The following is a 22,078-nucleotide window of genomic DNA, read 5'->3' as shown; positions in this document are numbered from 1 at the left end:
GTTAGGCTTCGGTTTAGTCAAGGACGTGTCGACGTGTCTCTGGTAATGTGGAAAGCGCATAATATGACTTTTTTTACTTTGTCATAATTTGTCTGTTTTCAAAAGCAAGTCATCCCATTTCGGAGCTCCTCCCCCATACAAAAAGCGTGGTATGCGTTTCGCGCTACTCGCGTTTCTGTTTCCTATTTCCTATCGCTTAGGGTGCCTGAATACTAGCTCCCTCTGTGCAGAGAGAGCTAGTACTCAAGCCACTCAAGCACGGGAACGCCCTACTACCCTGAGATGAAAAACGATTTCCAAGGAACAATGGTGAAAACTGGAGTATTTATTTTATGGTAGTTTTCATTGTAATGATGTTGTACAAATGCTACATTGAACAGGTGACTTAAACATTTTTGTTAGGTACGTAATTTCGCTGAAACGTTGGCAGGTTACGCTTCGCAAGCCAACAACACTGTTACCACTTTTTCTTCCTTTTTGTCGTGATTTGTTTACGCTAGTCGCGCTTTTAGAGCACGTGGCGGAGTTTTCTGTTGTAAAATGAAGCCGAAAACAACACCGCAGCAAAAGCTAGACGAAACTACTGTCAAAAAAGTCGCTGCCGATCAGCCAGTAAAAACGAACCCCAAGAAGAAGCAAAATCGGCGCTCAAAGACCAAACGCAAGGTATGATCGCGCTTCCTATCTTGGTACATGTTTTGAATCTTATTGCCTGCAAACATGTTGGTCAATGCACAGTATTTCATCAGTTTTGGGTACGATGCTCAGGAGGCGACTGCAGTCTATGTCGAATCGTAGGCGCGGTTACGGGACAATACAAATAAAACAAAAACCTGTACAGAACCTCCGCCCTTCTAGTAACATCAGCAGAGTCCACTGGCTGCCAATTCCCATGACAAAACACGTGTGGACTATCCTGGGTCGCACTCTGTGTGGTGTATGAGGAGCAGGGTCGGGTGATGCTTCTGACAACTGACGTCTCGGGGCTTACTAGAAATGTTGATGTAGAGTAAAACAAGAGAGCGCTTCGTCGGTCTCGAACAATACATATTATTCGAATAACGAGTAAGCACTAATGACACGTACCAGCACTGTCCTGCACAAGAGGGAATGTCTCCCCAGACTTTCAGGAAGGGCACCTTAGTTTAAAATTCTTGCTTCGGCAACAAATGTGAACGTGTAGCATTTTCTAGACCATCCTTCTGCACGTCTTTTCATACCGTACATTCTTATGACATTTGTACTTGCTCAAATTTCAGGTTGAAGAGGAGTACCTTGGGCCCAAAGGCGTCATATACATCAAGCATATCCCTCATGGATTTTATGAAGAAGAAATGCGAAAGTTCTTTTCTCAGTTTGGTATAGTAACAAACCTGCGGTTGTCACGAAGTGGCAAGGTACGTGCACATAGTAAATCATGTTTAATTTGGATGCATTTCGTCTGTTTTATTTAGCAAGAGGTGAAAGGTACATGTTATGGCTACATGATAATGTCGGATTGTTCACTTGTGCCAGAATCACGACGACATCAACAGCACGACTTTGTGTAATATTCAGTAGCTTCTAAGCACATGGTAAAATTAGTATCAGTTGTCTCAAATCCATTTCGGAGAGCATACGATATTACTGCGCGTTTCTCGGCATGCCGGAATAAAACGAGGATGACCAGCGTGCCGGAAAACCGTTTTTTTTTTTTTTTTTTTTTCTGGTATGCAACCGGAGAGGTGACTTGGAAAGTCCTGCATGCCAGGAAATGTGTGGTAATATGGTATCTTTGTATTTAAAACAATGTTTTTTGTGTAAGGGTTGGTTACTTGGTAAAACCCTACAGAATTATGAAACTTGGTGCACACCCATAATATTGTGTGCTGTGTTGTTGGCATCCATGACAAAGGAAAGGTTGAAGGTAAAAACACTTGCGCAACCAATATCTTATCGCTGCTTTTTCGCACATTTCAAAAAGTTTACATGCTGAGCAGGTCAGTGCAGCTTTTCAAGTCACATGAGTGACTCTTCTCAGTATTCATTAATTTGAGTATCCATAATAGCATCTTGCGATGTTTATTTCACATGTGACACAAACTTAGAGGCATGACGATCAGCGTACCACGCCGCATTGCGTTTTGCAGGCACTATTGAAGACCTTACGCAGCTTACGGCTTAGGATGTGTGCTCGTGTTTCATCAAAGAGACTGTGGTTGCATTCATATGCACACATATTTGCTGTAGAAACATGTAAAAAGCCACACCGCATATATGCAACATATCGAATGTCTACTTACATTGGTTACCCATGTCTATCCAACACTGGTTGTTTTCACTGAAACTTTTCAGAGAGAGGGAGATATGATAACTGAAACACAAGGGAAGAGAGAGCAGTTGCAAGTGAAGCTTATGTTACTTCCAGATGTTCATTCTTTGTGCAAAGACAATTCTACATTGTCACTTGTATCCAGCTGGTGTAGGCATGTAGCTCGTTTAGATTCGTAGTTACGATGACCTGGATGTCTTTCTTTGTCCTTCCTCTCTGTCTCTTTTTTTGTTTGCCGGAAAATGCCATAGCATGCACATTACACATCCTGATTGATGGTGGGACAACATTCGGTTCCATACTGTTGACGCTATGTTTGTAGTGCTAGTCACTCAACAGAATCTTCATTGCTGTGATGGCCACAATGCAGATGTCATCAATCTGATCAGTGATGACGTACTGGAGGACACCAGATTCATACACAGCTGTAGAACTCAGTTTGTTCATCTGAGAATGCAGCTCTGTATGTGTGCCACCTTCATTGTGCTGTAGGGGACCAGGGTATGCTACTAGCACCATTACCTGCTCCCTGCACTGGTACAATAATGCTGCCATCTGATCACAGTGGTTGAGTTGATGCTGATGGTGGTGGCTGAAAAGCAGGTATGGTGGAACGCGGTGGAAATATGGCATTCCCTGGTTTTGCTTCTCTGGGTCACCAGTTATGTAGGGGATCCCTCTGTCGCTCCTCTACAGGAGTGTGCTCTGCTAAGGTCCTAGCAGCAGACAACAGTTGAAATGTTGGTCCACATGGGTGCTCTACCCAGAAGCCTCTTTGTGGGCTCACTGTGAACTGCGTTTCTTGTTCAGCACAGCAAAGTTTGTGTTACAGGCCAGTGACATTGTGGCAAGATGCAAATAGGAAGTGTCAAGTGAGCAAGTTGGGGTAGTCAGTACAGATTCAAGACTCTACAGCTGCCAAAGACTACACGGAAAACAGAGAGACACACCAAAGATCAGCTCAGGCTAAAGCTCTATCACTGCATGCTGCCGCAGATGATAAAAACATAGACAAGAATGTTATTATACACTGTGACATACCAACACAGAGTGTAGAGTTGACAAAAATCCCCTTTGTACAGGAAACGCAACAACGTAAGACAGCGAGTTGACGTAGTTGGTACAGATTCACGACTCTACACCTGCCAAGGACTACATGGAAAACATAGAGTTGCACAAAAGGGGTAGGGGGGATGCAAAAACCCAGCACGCACTTTGTATTTTCCTTCTGGTTCTCACAATGCACTAAGCAACACATATGCCTCATCGCTCAGCAACACTGTCACACGTGCAGTAACCAGTCACTGTTAATAAAAAGCAGGAATGCCATGCGTATTGAAAGTACGGGAACCAGGAACGGCGACGCACAAAGCACAACACACAGCCCGCCGAGAGGAACCGAGCAGATGCCATCAAGTCCAGAAGGGAACTCTCCTGACGTCATGACTGTTCGAAGTGCTCCTTTCAGTCAGGGCAAAAAATTCCGGTTGAAAATTGCATTACAAATTCTCTGAGTCAAATATAAATGACAATCAAATGACTATCAAATACAAATATTTTGCATAGTGGCTCGGAAAGATATAAGGAATTATCTGGTAAGGCCTATTTACTTCACACCTGGGATCCAGACTGCCCCTTTAAATATGCCAGGAATCATCTCTGTTAGCGGTCGGCAGTATAGGGTTCTTATAGGACCAACTCTATCCCTTGTGGGCTAGAAGATTCTGGACCTTTTGTGTTATTTACCTCACATATGATGCTAATCGTTTCAATAGACAATCTTTCATAGTGCAAAAGCTAGAAACCTGATGAACTGTAGTTAAAAAAAATAGCCCATTGTTCCTGTGCTAGAGCTCAAATCAGAGCCCCACAGATTACTAGTCAACTGCACAGGTTCAGAGCACTTTCTTATGGATACTGGTGATGTGAACACATTATCTTTTCAGCATTCTCTGTTACGCCTTTCTCAATTGTTCACAATGCTCATCATTTGTCTTCAGTTGTCTGCTTTGTTACTTGTACTGAACCTAGACCTTTTGCTCCGTTATGTAATATATTTGGTGAAAAAGTATATCTTGCACTTTTTTGCGCTTTACGGTACACTGATTTGCTCGGTTCTCAACATCTTGTACATGCACTGAGATGTCCCTTTTATTCCTGCATTTTTGCAGACCGGAAGAAGTAGAGGCTATGCATTTGTGGAATTTGCATCCGAAGATGTTGCAAAGATTGTAGCTGAAACAATGGATGGCTACCTCTTTTTCAATAAACTTCTGCGATGTAAGTTGTATTTTGCTTGGTTTTATGTGCTGCATGCTACTGTTATGTTAGTGGCTTATGATTATGGCTCTGCTTAATTTCAGGTTATGTCATGCCCAAAGAAAAAGTACATCCAGGACTGTTTAAAGATTTTCGCTATCCTTTCCCACTCCGGAAAGAAATAGTGCGCAGTGTCAACAACAGGAAGAGGACTCTCGAGGAAGACCAGAAGAGCGCTCGAAGACGTATCGAGAAGTTGAAGAAAACCCAGAAGAAACTGAAAAAAATGGGTCTCAGTTATGACTTTCAGCCACAAGTGAGTATACTGACTTGATAAGTACACTTAGCTGCCGCATGCTGCTGGGCCGTTGGAGTAAAATACATCTTAAAAAATATTCGTTAAGGAATTTGGCATAGCACTAAGGAGGTTATTTCATGGTACCGTATTTTTACTAACCATGTTTGATATCCATTCCCACGTAGACAACGAACTTCTATTTGTGAGTGGATGTTTCTGAAAGGCTGTTTGCCTGTATTGATTTGAAATGAGTGTAGTTTCATAATATGCAAACCAAACTTCCTGCTGTGGAGAGGGCTTTAATGCATCAAGGAGTAGTAATAAATTATCAAGACACTATCGAAATAAAATGAGAACACTAACAAGAAGCAAGGGGTGACCAATAAGTTCTCAGGCTGACCCAGAAGGCGTTGGTAGAAATGAATGAAATGATGACAATAGCCCCTGCCATTGTCCACACACTCTGCTCACCTATGCTCTAATGCGTTGATCCTTGTGAAAAAAATATAAAATACTGAAGTTTGGTCCTAAAAAATTATGTCATGGTTTTAATGACATATCATCACTGGAGAAATGGACACCAGAGTTTATTTTTCTTCTTGGAGGGCAGATTAAAGTCAGATGGGGCAAAATCTGGCAAGTATGGTGTGGCCTTCCTGACTTTCACTGCAGCAGCATGGCACAGCCACATCGTTCTGCTAGAACGCAACCACCTTCGGAAGCATACCACATCGTTTGGCCTAGACGGCGTCTCCCACAAGCAATGACTCTGGGTTGGATAGTAGTCCCCACTAATGGGCTGCGTTTTTTAAAGGAGCATGGAAAGCACTTCCAACATTTTGTTTTTTTTTCTTTCTGTGTCGTATGAACGCACTATCTTCAGGAACAATTGCACAAAATATTTCCTTTGGGAAGTGCGGATTTCTTTAGAAAATTGCTCTGCAAGAGAGCGTGCAGTGGCTCCTCACATATGGTGATGTCTAGTGGCAGAGCGCTTTTCATTGGCTTCCGAGAATCATCTAACGAGAGCAGCTAGTTGAGATGTGGGACGGGCGGAGCGAAATGCAACGTCAAAAAGGAAGAAAGAAAAAAGAAGGTGTGGGCCTCTGTATTAGCGGCGCATCTGACGCTGCAGACCGTGTCCGAGGGGAGCAGGTTTTCTGACCAGGCGAGATTGAAAGCTCCTCTTGTGTTCGAGGTTTACGCGCTGTGCTTGTCATGTTTGTGGGAATGTGTGTCCCAGGGCTTGTAATCCTAATTTCTAGTTCTCCCAACATATTTGTTTTCGAATCTCTCCTTGCTCCTTTAAGATATTCGATGAGCAGAATCCCTCCAAATCCCAGAATACAGTGGCCATCACCTCGCCTGCTAATGGAATGGACGAAGCTGCCTTCACTGTTGTGGGAGGGTACGTTCCCCCTGTTTGGACTGGACTTCGCTTTTGGGTTAAACGTGGGGGACCTATGTTTTGTCCACAGCCACAAACTAGTCACACAAGTCCCCGAGATCAACTGGAAATTGTGTCTGGGTGTGATGAAGTGTTCATGTTTTTAACTCAACCTCTGTATGCAATAAGGGGATAAGTCGAATTATTCTCTTCTTAGTATATTTGTTGCAATGTCATCCACATACCAGTATGTACCTGTCAAAGAAAATTTAGGACCGTATTGCAGTTTATTGACTTGCTATAGGAGGATAAGAAATGGGAAGTGCATGTGTGTCAGTGGGATGGACAGCCAGATCAGGCCCCTTTTGTACACATGCATACAAATGGTGTAGCTTAAATTTTGCTACGATGCGGAAATGAACTTCGACTTCCACTCGAGAAACATGTTCTTCCTACCTCACATGACCGTGTCGGCAGTGCTGCTGAGTGTTGTAATTGAAAAACATGCGCACTATGCTAATATGTCATATTTTGCTGCCATACAGAACATTATTTTCAAGATTGTGCTCGTTTAGCAGCACGATAATCACGATCTAGGCTGCTCCGCTGCACAAAGGTAACTTCGCCCGTCCTGGCGTCACCATGAAAGTCCGACTCGTGAAAACTGTTCTTTCCTGCGCGAAAACCCTGTGCATGTGGTGTTATATAGAATAAGGGAATATGTCGTCCTCCTTGGTTTTGTTCAATTTCTGCTAAGCCACACACCCAGAAATGATGCTAACGGGACATGCATGTAGAGTAGACACATACATGCATGTTACACATTTTGCATTTGCGTTATTCGAGGAATCTCATCTGCAATTACTTTAACAAATATTCACTTGCAGTTTTCTCGGTTTGGGATTTTTCTACTTATCCTCTTATTGTGTACAGAGGCTCAATTATCAACAGTCTTGTGGGGGCCAGTCTGACAGGGACCTGGTGCTGAACTGTGCTTTTGGATGTGCCTGGGACTTGAGCGATGGTCCGGACGTTGACTGCTATCTGCCATGAGCTCATCGTGCACTCGGTGGATGTTTTCTCGTACAGTAACTTTGTAGCCATACCAGGATGGGGGGGGTCAGCATTGAGGGTGTTCCTTCATACTTCGAATTTTGTGGCGCAGTTCTTCACTGTTATGTAGGATGGAGTATCCTGTCACAATGATCTCGTGGTGGATGGCTGCTGGCAAATATTCAATGATTGCACGTGCCTTCGCTTTCTGCATTTTAGTTAAGCTGTGCGGATTGCCGCCTGCTGGTGGCTGCCACAGGGAGATTATAGTGCGTATGTGCCATTTCTGGTAGCATGAACCTTGAAGAGTATATATGTACTATGTATGATGAGAGCCGTAGTGAAAGGGGGGGCAAGAGGGGCAGCCGCCCCTGGCACCCCCATCAGAGGGGGTGCCGAACGGCTGGCCCTGGCAGGTTGTTTGGGCAGGATAAAGCGGGAATGAAAATAGTTTGAATTTACGCATTGCGAATAAGCTGTTTTCATTTCTTTGTTTAGAGGGCTTCTGACGGCAGTGGGGGGAGGGGGGGCGCTTCAGGTTTACTCTGCCCTGGGCGCCAACTTGCCTTGCTACGGCTCTGACTATGATAAAGTGTTGTGTCTGTGCGTCCACTCCTTTGTAAGGCTGAGAACTTGTAGCACACCTCTTGTACATGTACGGTTCATGTCAATGCAGATGCCAGTATATCTTGTGCACTTTTTGTCATGTTATGCTGAGAACTTAATGGCAGGCCATTCAAAGGAGAACCAACCTTGTTTATTCTCCAGTTGAGAGTCGGTGTCACGGACACGTTCGATTCTTTCACTGGCTCATCATCACAGCCACAACACATCATGCAAAAAAGTTTGCTGCATGTTTGGGCATTGTGCCACTCATGTTTAAATGTGGTAACTTTATAGGGGGACATCATGTTATCGTGTCACATGGTCACGGTGTGTCACGTGGTGGTTGCGTCTAGAAAGCTATCGCATTGATACAATATAACTCTACATACATAATCCAAAAATATGGTTACCTAACAATTTTCAAAACACTGATGTCAAACGTAACCACTGTGTGTGCATTTCATAATCAGAGTATTTATTTATTTATTTAAGGGATACTGCTGACATCACCAAGATGTCATTTGCAGGAGTGTGAAAAATAAAAGAAAATGTACAGGTCATGAGCATATTGTACAGCAAAAGTAAATCCACCGTCTCGGAATTATAACAAAATTAGCAAGACTTAAATGGCAATTAAACAATAATTGAACGAGCAACTGAACATGCATTTAAACAGGAGTAGGCATCAACAACAAACGACACTTTGCTACCAGAACGGTACCGAAACACCATCAAAAATAAGATACACTGTGTTTACATTTTTTGAAAGTAGGGTAGTTTCATTTTAAATCGAACAACGTGTGAAAGTCGTATTTTTTAATTCGCCCAGAAAAAATAAATGTTAGAGGACAGCTCAAACGACGCAAATCGCGCCACGTGCGATGCTCGTGCGTGTAGTAGTTTCCGCGCAGGAGAGGGGGAAAGTCTGAGGCTGCTTGAGCACGCTTTCTTCTGGACCGACTTTGACGTGATCTAGCACCGCTAATTTTATGTCTAGGAACTGGAGGTTTTTTGTGATTATAGGCTACACCATAGACACTGTCGACAGTCACCCACAGAATTCTGAGAGCCACAGATTTTCTGTTAAAAAATGCCAAACTTGGCATAAACGTTCAAAAAGGCCAAATTTTGTTACCGATTTCCTTCATGACGGAACCTCTGAGAACATCGAGCTTAGTGCCATTCGATAGGACATTGAAAGAGCTTTCGTACTGTAGAGAACTCATTTATCTCAGCCCTGTTATTTCTGTGTTATTAGCTTGAGAATCACACATAGTAGGCGAAAATTGCCAATGTTGGATCTCAGTTTTCTCAAAAATGCCATCTTCGATTTCCTTGATTATTTTTGAAAAGGTGGCGTCATGTCCCTACTTTAGACGCAAAGTGAGACAATCTTTTATTTTTGCCTGAGAGACGCGCAGCGATTTTTTTTGTCAGGCAGGGTGCACGAGGCTGCGGCCTTGCGCGCCCCACCTACGAGCACGCGACCTTCAACCTCTTCTTTGCTACATGTGTCCCGCTGACGGAGAAATCAATGACCACACTGCGTGAGCTTGTTGTACTGTCCCCAGAGCATCACTTTACGTTTACCCAATGGCCTCCCAATTCCGTCAGCCTCATTCAAACCGTGGGAGAGTACATGAGTTTCCTGTGCTCCCTTGACGAGAAAACCCAGTTCGACGAACATACCGACAAAGCAATGAGAAGAAACGAAGCGCTTCGTAGAGATCTTTATCCACTGGTAACATCTTAGCTTTTGTTTCGGGTTGCCACCAGTCCCACAGGAAGTGTGAAAGTCACATCCTTTTGATTGGTAAAAGAACGAAAAACGGAAGTTTCGAGCAACGTAAAATGTGCCCATTGCGAGATCCCTGCAGGTGGTGGCTGCCACCATTGGATTAGCATCATCCGATAGCTTTACACATGTCCTTTCACATGATATAAAGTGAATGGGTTCAAGCGCATGAATGCCAGGAGGACTACTGAAGACCACACCGAGGGTTTAAGGTACCTACGGCTACCGGAAACGAGGGATTTTAGTTATGCGTTGTTCTGTCGGAAATTTTGATTCCCACGGTGACAATGACACATCTCGGTGAGGGCGAACGTGTTATACTTGAGAGCAGCAACTGTCATCACAGCGGTCTTACGGGTTTTGTACCACTCGTCGTAGTTCCGAAATAACGCTACGGAGCATAAAACTAATTAAAGAGAGGATGCACACCTTCGGAACTATCACTTATTGCGCCCAAGTTAAGAGGCGACTGCAACCACGCGACCACAAATTTGTATTCTCAGGTGTTGTAACTTTCTGTCCCCTGTGGCCGTAGTTCTGCCATCTTAATATTAACTCGCACGGCAGCCCCATAGCGTGCGTATGTGCATTGCCTCAAGCACATGTGCGGGAGAATAGTGAATATGCGCACGTGCGTATACGCACACGTCGTGCGTGCGACTCCCATGAAAGTGCGTAATAGCAAGTTCAAGTCGCCCACGAAAGTATTGCCCTGCGTCTCCAAAGGAAAAAATAAACATACGTACCATAAGTGCAAAATAAGTACATAATGCAACATCTGGGCATTAAATTACGTTACGCGCTAAATAATTAATTACGCGCTCGTAAACATACGAAGGGCGCCTTTGTGTGGAAAAATCGCTCCGCGGAAAGGTAGCCCTACGTCTCAATCAAAAAGAGAAAAGGTACTTTACCAGTAGCGCCAAGTACCGGCATAATTCTGCCCCTGTGGAATAAATCGTGAAAAATATTCCGGCTTTTTAGAAATAATTAAGATCGAACATGCAAAATTTTCGCGTACCACTCGTGGTTTTGCGATACTAGGCGGACAAAGAATGCGCTTGAACCCAGTCACTTTATATCATGTGAAAGGTCATGTCTAAAGCTATCGGATGATGCTAATCCAATGGTGGCAGCCACCACCTGCAGGGGTCTCGCAATGGGCACATTTTACATTTTTCGAAACTTTCAGTTTTCGTTCTTTTACCAATGAAAAGGATGTGGCTTTCACACTGCCTGAGGGACTGGCGGCAACCTGAAACAAAAGCTAAGATGTTACCAGTGGATAAAGATCTCTACGAAGCGCTTCCTTTCTTCTCACTGCTTTGTCGGTATGTTCGTCGAACTGGGGTTTCTCGTCAAGGGCGCACAGGCAACTCATGTACTCTCCCACGGTTTGAATGAGCCTGACGGAACTGAGAGGCCATTAGGTAAACGTAAAGTGATGCTCCGGGGACACTACAACAAGCTCACGCAGTGTGGTCATTGAATTCTCCATCAACGGGACACATGTAGCAAAGAAGAGGTTGAAGGTCGCGTGCTCGTGGGTGGGGCGCGCAAGGCCGCAGCCTCGTGCACCCTGCCTGACAAAAAAAATCGCTGCGCGTCTCTCAGACAAAAATAAAAGATTGTCTCATTCGGCGTCTAAAGTAGAGACATGACGCCACCTTTTGACAAATAATCAAGGAAATCGAAGATGGCATTTTTGAGAAAATTGAGATGCAACAATGGCAATTTTTGCCTACCATGTGTGATTGTCAAGCTAATAACACAGAAACAACTGGGCTGAGATAAATGAGTTCTCTACAGTACGAAAGCTCTTTCAACGTCCTATCGAATGGCACTAAGCTCGATGTTCTCAGACGTTCCGTCATGAAGAAAATTGGTAACAAAGTGTGGCCTTTTTGAACGTTTACGCCAAGTTTGGCATTTTTTAACAGAAAATGTGTGGCTCTCAGAGTTCTGTGGGTGGCTGTCGACAGTGTCTGTAGTGCAGCCTATAATCACAAAAATCATCCAGTTCCTAGACATAAAGTCAACGGTGCTAGATCCCGTCAAAGTCGGTCCAGAAGAAAGCGCGCCCAAGCAGCCTCTGACTTTCGCCCTCTCCTACGCGGAAACTACTCCACGCACGAGCGTCGCACGTGGCGCGATTTGCGTCGTTTGAACTGTCCTCTAACATATATTTTTTCTGGGCGAATTAAAAAATACGACTTTCACACGTTGTTCGATTTAAAATGAAACTACCCAGTAATCATCAATTCCACGAATAAATGAGGCAAGAGAGTTGAAGTTGACAAGATCGCTAGGCAGTGCATTCCAGTCCTTAATTACTATAGGGAAGAAGGAATTTTTAAAGGCTTCAACCCTACTATACGGGGGCTTAATGTAACGATTATGGGTTGTTCTGGTGGCACCTCTCTGAATAAATGTAAAATATTCATCATATGGAATTTTAAAAATTCCTGTCAGAATCTGCCAAAAGGTTTTCAATCGTTGTATCCTTACTCGTGTTTTTAATGTAGGAAGGCCTGCCCGTACCAGCAGCGCAGAAGGAGAGTCTAAAGGGTTGTATTTACTGTATACGAAGCACAGTGATTTTCTCTGAACCATTTCAAGCTGTGACACCATCGTCTTAGCTTGTGGAAACCAAACTATAGAGGCGTATTCAATTAAAGGGCGAATACAAGTGGTATATGCTACTAATTTAGTGGAAGGTGTAGCTAATCTTAGGGCATGACGCAGGGAAAAAAGCCGACCATACGCTTTGGAGCAAACGTCTGTGATGTGGGGTTGCCACGAAAGTTTATTATTGATCGTTAAGCCCAAATATTTGTGTTTAGTTGCAAGTTTAATTGGCTCACCGGCTAACGTATAGGGAAACAAAAGGCAATTTTTCTTCAGGGTCACTGTCATGCACAGCGTCTTTTCGCAGTTTAGCGTCATCTGCCACTTCTGGCACCATTCCGACACTCTGTCGATGTCCCTCTGTAACTCCCACTGGTCATCAACAGAAGTGATCTGCCTATACAGAACGCAGTCGTCTGCATACATTTTAATTTTAGAGGTAATATGTATTGGGAGATCGTTCATGAACATAATAAAGAGAAGGGGCCCCAAAACTGACCCCTGGGGAACACCAGAAGTCACGGATGTAAGTGCAGAGTTTCTATTATTATAGGTGACGAATTGAGAACGGTCTCGAAGATAGCCCTCTAACCATTTGCCGACCTTCTGGTTTTTCAAATACTGATTAATTTTGTGCAACAATTTAGCGTGAGAAACCCTATCGAACGCTTTCGATAGATCCAAAAATATAATGTCAGTTTGAGCTTTATTATTAAGACCCTCGGAAAGATCATGAACGACCTCTATTAACTGTGTAGTCGTCGAGTAACCTCTTCGGAAACCGTACTGACTGCAGTGTATCAAACTGTGTTCATTAAGAAAGGCAACCATACTCTTAGTAAGAATATGTTCAAATATTTTACAACAATAACTCGTCAGAGATATTGGGCGGTAATTTTTAACTTCCTTCCGGTTGCCCCCCTTGTGAACTGGAATAACCTTAGCTATTCTCCAATCTGACGGTACCTCACCGCTGTGATACGATCTATGAAATATAGTCGCTAGGTACTCCGCTACCCATTCCGCATAAGTTCGGAGAAAAATATTAGGAATGCCATCAGGGCCTGGGGTCTTTTTGGAATCTAGTTCAAGAAGGGATGATATAATACCAGGCAATGAGATGTCAATGTCAGGCATAGGGGGCACACTTGAAGCGAAGCAGTCATTTGGAATGATACCGTTATCAGTCGAGAACGCAGATTCGAAGAAGTTGCTAAATTTATCAGCAACATCTTCGCCATCCATCAACGGGGACTCTTTGTCTGGTGAAGTTAAGGAAGTAGATATGTGCCGCCAGAACTTTTGTGGTGATGATTGGAGAAAATTATGTAGAGTAGTATCATAATACTTCGATCTGGCAGAGGTGATCTTTTCTTTCAACACTATGCACAGGTCTTTTCTATTACTGCAGGGTTTCTTTCTATGTCTTCTAACCTTACGACTCAGCTGCAGTATTTCCCGGGTTATCCATGGATTATTTCTGTGCACCGCCTTGCGCTTAAGAGGGACAAAATTATTTATGCAGTACTGAACAGTGTTTTTGAAAAAGTCCCACAAGTGAGAAACAGAAATATCTTTATCATTGGACAATGACCAGAACTGACTAAGTGATATCGCCAAGTTGTCGATAATACTTTCATGACTAGCATGATTGTAATCTCTTATTTTAATCATATTTGACCTCCTTCTGACTGCATGGGCGAGAGTAACAGTAACCTGAACCATATTATGGTCCGATATACCTGATAGTACCTCACAGGAGAAAGGCGCCAGAAATAAGTCGCTTCCTAGCAATACAACATCGAGAATAGTAGAGGAGGAAGCAGTAACCCTAGTGGGGGCGTGAACTACCTGTCTCAGCTGATAGCGTAATAATAAGTCTAATAACGCTCCGGTTTCACTTGAGGTTGGAACCATACAGCTCCAGTTAACGTGAGGCATATTTAAATCACCCATCAGAATGATTTTACTCCTTGAAGGAACTTCTTTACTAATGTACTCATTTAAAAGATAGAGGAAATCGTAGGAACATAAAGGAGGCTTATAGAAGCAACCCACCACTATGTTACCGCCTCCACTCTTTAATTGACACCATACACACTCCATATTGGTAGGAACAGCCATCACAGAAAAGTCTAAATCACTACGTAGAAGAATAGCAACACCTCCTCCTCTAGACGTCCTATCATTCCTAATCACGTTATAATTCAATGGAAATATAGTACTGGACATAATTGATGGACATAGCCAGGTCTCCGTGATGGCAACTACGTGGGGATTACATTCGAGCAATACCTCTTCTATCTGAGTAACTTTATTGCAGACACTACGCGCGTTAAATGTTAAGAAAATGAAATCTTCAACTAGGGGGGTTTTCACAGACTGTGGTTGCTACCTAGGACGTTCAGTAACCTCACCAGAGCGCTCATCAACAATGTAACACTTGTCGTTCGCAAGAAGCTTATCATGACGAAGTTTGTACCTACACCCAAGAGACTTCCCAAATTCAGTAAGTTTTTTTCTGAGCGATCGTGTGTGGGATGAAATGTCCTCACTCATAGTGAATGGAGTGCCTTTTAGCTTACTTCCTTTCCGAAGAAGGTCTTCCTTCTGTTTAAACCTCAAAAAGCGCACAATAATAGGCCTATTTTTACCATTCTGGAATCTACCTACTCGGTGGGCTCTTTCTATATCAGAAGGATCGACACGAGATTCTAAGTGTGTAGAAAAAAAGTCTATAATATTAGCCTCAGACTGAGCCCATGTCTCTGACGCGACATCGGATATACCGTACACAACCAGATTAGATCGCCTGGATTGATTCTCCATATCATCAAAATTCTTTTGCAAGGAAACAATATCTACGCAGAGAGATCCTGACATGTCTACGAGGTTTCCAACCTCTGTACGGATATCACTAAGTTCTTTAATTTTCTGCTCAACATTCTCAACTTTATTAAGTATAGTATAGAGGGGAACATAGAATATAGGGGCGATAGGAGGGTCGTTACACCTTGTCGTTGCTTGAGGCAGCTGCCACAAGTAACCAGCTGATGCCTGCTTTTTCAAAGACCCTCTGCTGCTGCAGCTGGAACCCGTCTGTGACAGGTTCCTTCGCTTCAGCTTCCTTCTATGTTTAATTTCTTCATCTGCTACTACATTAAGCTACCTTCACACCTTGGCCAAGGAAACCGTGCTGCCTTTCAGGAACTTTTTTAATGGAAAAAGCGCAGTCAACCTTCATTTATTCGCCGCTGGCTGTTTCCAGCAAAAATGTCTGGGAACCAGGCGATCCAGACAAATGAAACTGAAGAGCAGATAAACTGACAGTCGTCAGCAAATCCTGTCTGTTTTCTAGGAAACATAGGAAACTCTACCTCGTCATTTGCGTAAAATTCAGCTCTTGTGATCTCGTACTGGTTTTGTTACCTTGAAGAACGTTATTATTTCGCTAAAAAAATGCAAGCGCTGTTCTCTGTGAACTTTATGCATTTTCAGAAGTCGCAGCACTGTGTTCATCACTGTCATTGGACTCATGCTGGTCATTGTGAAATCGAGAGTGTTAATGACATCTCCATCCTTAATCACAGCGCAGGTGTCATTAGGCTGATCAATGTTGACATACCCCAGCACTATGGCATCCAGTTGTCGAAGTTAGTATCCACGTTAGGGAAACGCAGCTGTGCACGTGAACACTTTTCATGACTCTGCGGATCGTCTGCAATGCACAGGAGTGGTCAATGTGCCTACAAATGCACAGTGGGGAAGGGGGAAGCACACAATGATGGTTTGTCTCTGTGCAGAGGCGAGGGCAAAGTTTCGATAAACCACGTGACAAAGTGTCTGCTGACTCACATGTCAGCTATAATGGGGTATTCATAAACTATCGTAGTTCTCCACATTGGTCCACAAAGGAAACCATGTCCACCTCGTGACCTTGAGCTGTTTGCTGTTGCCCCACTTATTTGGAAGACGGAGCAATGATGTCGCTCCACGGACAATAGGGGAAACGGGACCTGCACAGAACAACTGACCTACTCGCATAGCGTATTCCTCAAGCTTGTCGCCCCGCTTGACGAAATGCAGGTCAAACATTGTCTCTGACTCAACACCAGATAACTGAAGGCGGCCTTCTGGCATTCCTTTGCGGTTCCTGAAAATTTGTGTCTGAATCTGCAAGCTGAAGCTGGGATAAATGAAGGCAGATTATGTGGAATGGAATCTGTCCTCATGTTTTAATCCGGATAGAGCAGAATTCAGAGGAGTGAAGCCTGGTCAAATAGGGGTAGATTGTAGAGGGGTCATTCAAGGTTGACCAAGAAAAAGTAGATGTTATAAAATAAGTAGATGTAAGAAAGTAGTGGCACATTCAGCAGTGGCAGCTATCGTGGCGGCGAGCAGTGTTTCATAGCTGTAGAACAGCAAATATATAATCAAGTTCTTTGTGAAAGAGAACATCAAGCCAGCTGAGATTTTGCAAAGAGTACAGGCACAGTATGGGGAAGAAATGATGTCAAAGGGAAGAGTGTGCAGACAGTTTAGCGAAGGACGGAATATGGTGACGAACGAACCACGTGGACACGTTTGTCTGACTGCAGTCATGCCAGTGAATGTTGCGGGCGTTCAGCCAGCCAACCTTGAGAACCGGCAAGTAACAGTCCGGGACATCGGATCCCAGCATAGAGACAATCATTCACAAAGTCTATGCAAGCTGGGTTCCCCAAAACCTCACTTGTGGCCGGAAGGTAGTGTATACGGCAGTCTCTGAGCAGCTGCTGAACCAGGTTCTATCAGAGGGGGAAATATTTGCAATCAATCATCACATGTGATGAAACCTGGATGCATCATTTTATCCCAGGGACAAAAATGCAGCAGTTTGGAATGGTGACATAAGGCTTTCCTGCCACTAAATAAAAGCAAAATGCAGCCTGTAAAACCCAGAGACTAGGGAACATGAAAGGACAGACACAACACGAAGTCTTTTTTGTGTCTCTTTTTGAGACTTCGTGTTGTGTCTGTCCTTTCGTGTTCCCTAGTCTCGGGGTTTTACATTATGCATCATCTTCACCAGCTCGCTTGCTTCCTAGCCATTTTTTCATTGTAAGATGCAGCCGTCTTCTTCTGGGAAGTCCACGTGAACAGTTTCCTGGGACGTGTGCGGTGTCGTCCATGTGGACTTCCTAGAGCAAATCATGATTAATATCAACTAGTACTCCACGTTGATAAAGGGTGCCATGCGAAACGCAATTCGCAAGGAAAGGCCTGGGCTGTTGTATGGGAGGGTCATTCTTCTTGATGACAATGCCCGGCCTCACATGAAGAATTTAAGGGTAGCAAACCTGGCCGAAATGCACTGGGAGGTTTTACCCCATGCCCCTTACAGCCCAGATTTAGCCCCAAGCAACAACCATTTGTTTGGGACCTTTAAGGAACACCTTGTGGGAAAGACGTTCCACACAGATGAAGCCCTTCAGAAAGGTGTCCTGCAGTGGCTACAACAGCAGCCCACTTCTTTCTATGCCAAAGGCATCAGCGAGTTGCCAAAGCAGCAACACTATCTAGATGTGCACAGTGAATACTTTCATAAACTGATGTCTGGTGCTTCCCAAATTTTCCACTGTATTTAAAGTAAGAAAACCTTACCAGTCAACCTTACCAGTCAACCTTAGATGATCCTTGTATATGAATGTCACAAGGGAAATGCCTTTACTGCAGGAAGGGTGATCCAGTTCCCGCTGTGCATTGTGCAATGTGCCCTGGACAAGGTTGTCTAGATGTTACCATGGAAAAGGATAACCTCAGTGGTGCCCTATACTTTTTCTTAAACTGTCTGCATAGATTCAGAATCCTATACAATGGTCTGGCCAGGTTGTTTGATAGTTAGTAGCAAGAGTCACTTCATACAGAAAAACGTGAGCGTCCATTTTTCCTGCATATGCTTGCATCCTCAACTCTTTGGGACACAGTGTGGCAGGATGCTCCCACTCAGAGGTCGGCACTTGTAACTTCTGCTCACTCTTGCTCAATTCATTTATCACATTGAGGATGAGTTAGCACGGTCATGAGTGGCAGTTTTGTCAGGTACGCCATGTTCCACCATGTAGCAGCTGCAGGTGCCTTGGCCATGTGACTGCCCTCCGGCAGTGTTGTTCTTCTGCCATTGTAACTGTTCAGAATATCGAGAATGTCTTAATGAGCTATCATGATGATTAGGATGATAGCAAGGAGACACCCACTTAGTGGTACCTGTCCGGCTGATCTAGTGCTCGCAGTAATCCGGAGACTTTCGTTACCGCTCACTACAGCTCCACGTTTACTCACTCATGCTCACTCACTACGTGCTCAGCCCTCCATATGCTCACTCGTGCTCACTCACTACACACCCAGCTCTCTGTTTGCTCACTCATGTTCAACTCATTCACCACATTGAGCATGCTCATGCTCATGAGTGACTTTTGCCGATGTATGGAAGTATTCTTCAAGATTTGCTGAATGGTTCTAGAGGACGCCATCACATAACCGAGGCCTGAGGAATTTTGCAAAGCCTTTTCATCAAAAAATGCTGCATAATGTACAGATACAATGGCTGAGACCAGAAATTTGCCTTCTTATGCTACTACATTTTTCATAAAAGTATCTGTTATAAATGTCTGACAAAGCACATTAGCCATGTAGGAGTCCGGCCAGGCTGCAAAAGGTACACATGGTGGGTTTGGTTACGACGTTCTTCCATTTTGGCACATTATACCCATTCGGCAATCTCCTGCCTCATCATTTCGTCTTCGGGTATTAGTTACGGTCGTCTGTTCCACAACTCCGTGAGACACATCTAACAGCAAACTCTACAAAACACTCCTCATTGAAGCGAGAATATAGCATGATGATTTCATTCTTTGGCAAATATCCACGCTGGTTCACAGTGCAATTGAAAACAGCATTTAATTTACCTGAAGACCATCGCAGTACATCTGTGTCCCTGACAGAATGTGTAAATAGCTTCGCTTGCAGTGGCACAACAGTGCAGTGAGACGACCTTGTTCATTCCTCCACTGGTAGAACACCTTTTCTGGATTGATGTACTGAGTGAGTCACTGAAAGGCTTTTCTGTTCACATGTGTCCCTTCAATTAGTACACGTACGCTGGGAATCTCGAGGAGGCTCTCTCTCGCTGATGATCATGCTCTGGGAACCACATTGACAACATGTCATGCAGTTGCTCCTTAGGCTCTAGTCATCAGCCATTTCTTCTCTGCTGCCTACGATGTCGTTTCAATGTCCATCCCTCGTCTGTGACCCCATTTGCAGATGTTTCGTAAAAGGTCACATGATCTTCACAATACCATGCACACTAGTACAGTATTAGCTGACTTTTGTGATGTGTTTTATATTGTTTTATGTATCATAAAATGTCCATTATGTACCCTGAGTTTGTTGATAAGATAAGTTGAAAATAATTGAGGGGTGTGATTCCTGCTCTGATTGCACTTTTTTGCGCCCCACGTGAGGCCCTGCTACATTCTGCTAGAAAAAGCCAAAATGTTGAACTTACTGCAGCCATTCCAATTTTTTTTTATTCATTTTGAACAACAAAAGTACGAAAACAGAAGTATTGGCTAGCACTAGCTTACTTATGACAACCGGCTAACCCAACTGGCTTGGTCGACTATCCAGTCAGTTCATGCCACGCTAAAGCCATCTACCTAATCCAATCCGATTCAAGCACTCTGCCGTGTTGTGGTCACACGGTTTCAGTTGTGCTTCCGGTGATACGATCTGTGGGCGCACTGAAACACGCATTACGATGCCTAGTTGGCTTTGGCATTGACAAAAGTAACAGGTAATCAGCTCATCAATTTTTTGTTGTAACGATACCTTGATAGATCATATTACAGCCGTTCTCCTTCATTAATACGTGTTTCTCTGTCACACTTTCTTTTGACACCAGCCTGGCTGGCTGGCACGATGAACTTCCTTTCGAGGACTTACAGCTGTTTAGCATTTGAACCTTGTTGCAAAAAAGAATTTCATACGGAAGTGTGTTCTGTTTGGTCTGCTTTTGTTTAAAAACCATGTCCTTGTGTAAAATTATATACATAGATGTAGGTCGCATTCGTAACCATATTGTTCTATTTGTTAAAAAATACATACTAAATTGAACATTCTGCAGATCGCTATATAGTTTTGTTTTCATCGATATCTGAAAATAAATTCAAAGGAAATTGTATCACTGTGCTTTAAACTGTGCCGTTGTCCTTAAAATTCGCTTTCACTATCCAAATTCTTCACTATGAATTCATGCGAATGAGAAGAAAGCGGAGTGAAAACAGCGGGATGACATTGATAATGCATGAAGAATGTCATGTCATGCCGAGGATCCCATTGCAAACGGTATGAAATCAACAACCTTTAGAGACATAGAGAGCAGGTAGACCCCCTCCTATCACAAAGCAGAACCAAGCTTGTAGCAACCCTGGCAAGTCTAGAAAGGAACAGAAAGGTATAGTGCAATAGAAATAGCCACCGAGGCATTTCCGAGGCACTTGATTACTAATATTTATTGTTGTTTTAAGCAGAGTTTCTATGTTGTACACTACTTTAACAATGTGCTGATGATTAAATGTGAAATGTGAAACAGTGTGAAACATTAATCTCACCGCACTTTTGTCGGTCTATTGAGCTGCTCCAAAACTGCAAACTCCAATCACACCCTGTAATTGGTACCTCATGTACGTTGGGCCAAAATAGGTTTACCTCTGCTTCCTTGCTAATTGATAACTTTCCTTTCAGGTGCCTGAGTGCTTGCTGGCACCTAAAGAAAATCCCAGTGTTCCTGAGACTCCAAAAGACAGCTCACAATACAAGCTGATAGTGGACACAAGTGATGCAGACATTTCGTTTAAGACTCCACCCGGAGCAATAAGAGTCATGAAACCTAAAAAGGCCAAGACTTCAACCCCTGCTTTAGTGGACATTACTTCCACTGTGAAAACTGCTCGCAAGTCTCCTCGTTTGTCTCCAGTAAAGAAGCGGAGATCACTTACACAGAAACGTAAATGAAGGTTGTCTTACTGTGTACGAAGAGTCATATTAAAGAAACATGTCTACAGCAAATTTATAAATTTTTTATCACAGACACGTACACACAAAATTAATAGGAGCGTGGTTGTTGCAAGTTTTCTTTGGCTATTACCATTGTTTTTGGGAATGTATCTTGCAGTGCAGTCGGGTAAATCTGACATGTTCTTCTGTTTCTGGCATTGACTTTGCAAATTTCAAACTCATCTTCAAGATATTAAATTTTTATTTTCATATTTTATAAAATAACATTTAGTATGCCGCAAAAGTTCCCTGCAGAATTCTTGATCGCATATTTCTTTTGTGACGTACATTGTTTGGTAAAAAAAAATTTGACATTACCTAAATATACTGTGCATCCATAGGAAAGGGTAAAGCAGGCTGTAATTCTACACCGAAAATTCCCAAAACAGCATTGCTGTAGCTTTCAAAATAGATCTGACTTTGATTGTGTTGCTTAATATATCACTACACTTTTTTTATTAACACTCGGCTACATAATCATTATTTCATTATCCACTATTATAACTGTGCACTCTACAGCTTGTGTGATATCACATTCCACTATTGCTGGTAGGACCTTTGAAATTTCTTAAGCTTTGAAGTAATTTTTACTTGTGCAATGTCTACATATATAGCAACCTAGTCAGCAGTTTGGCAACATTT

At 43.3% G+C, this 22,078-nt stretch overlaps 1 protein-coding gene across 3 annotated transcripts; it reads left to right on the top strand.

The window, feature by feature from the left end:
- The first annotated feature begins 246 nt into the window (after positions 1-246).
- Positions 247-21,448, top strand: LOC135385824 (MKI67 FHA domain-interacting nucleolar phosphoprotein-like). 3 transcript variants are annotated; one of them, XM_064615356.1, is made up of 6 exons: positions 447-666; positions 1,260-1,397; positions 4,483-4,591; positions 4,675-4,886; positions 6,179-6,276; positions 21,125-21,410. In XM_064615356.1, exons 1-6 carry the CDS (start codon positions 541-543, stop codon positions 21,201-21,203), a joined length of 762 nt encoding a protein of 253 aa, XP_064471426.1. In that variant the 5' UTR covers positions 447-540; the 3' UTR covers positions 21,204-21,410. The 3 variants fall into 3 exon arrangements, with proteins under 3 accessions (XP_064471427.1, XP_064471426.1, XP_064471425.1); XM_064615357.1 differs by lacking the exons at positions 447-666; positions 6,179-6,276 and adding an exon at positions 247-309 and having other exon boundaries at positions 21,125-21,448; XM_064615355.1 differs by lacking the exon at positions 6,179-6,276 and having other exon boundaries at positions 453-666; positions 21,125-21,448.
- Positions 21,449-22,078: the final 630 nt, after the last annotated feature.

Source organism: Ornithodoros turicata, chromosome 2 (assembly GCF_037126465.1).
Source record: "Ornithodoros turicata isolate Travis chromosome 2, ASM3712646v1, whole genome shotgun sequence".
Taxonomy (NCBI): Eukaryota; Metazoa; Arthropoda; class Arachnida; order Ixodida; family Argasidae; genus Ornithodoros; species Ornithodoros turicata.
The sequence above is the reverse complement of the archived record's forward strand: the minus strand, read 5'-3'. Positions and strand labels throughout refer to the sequence as shown.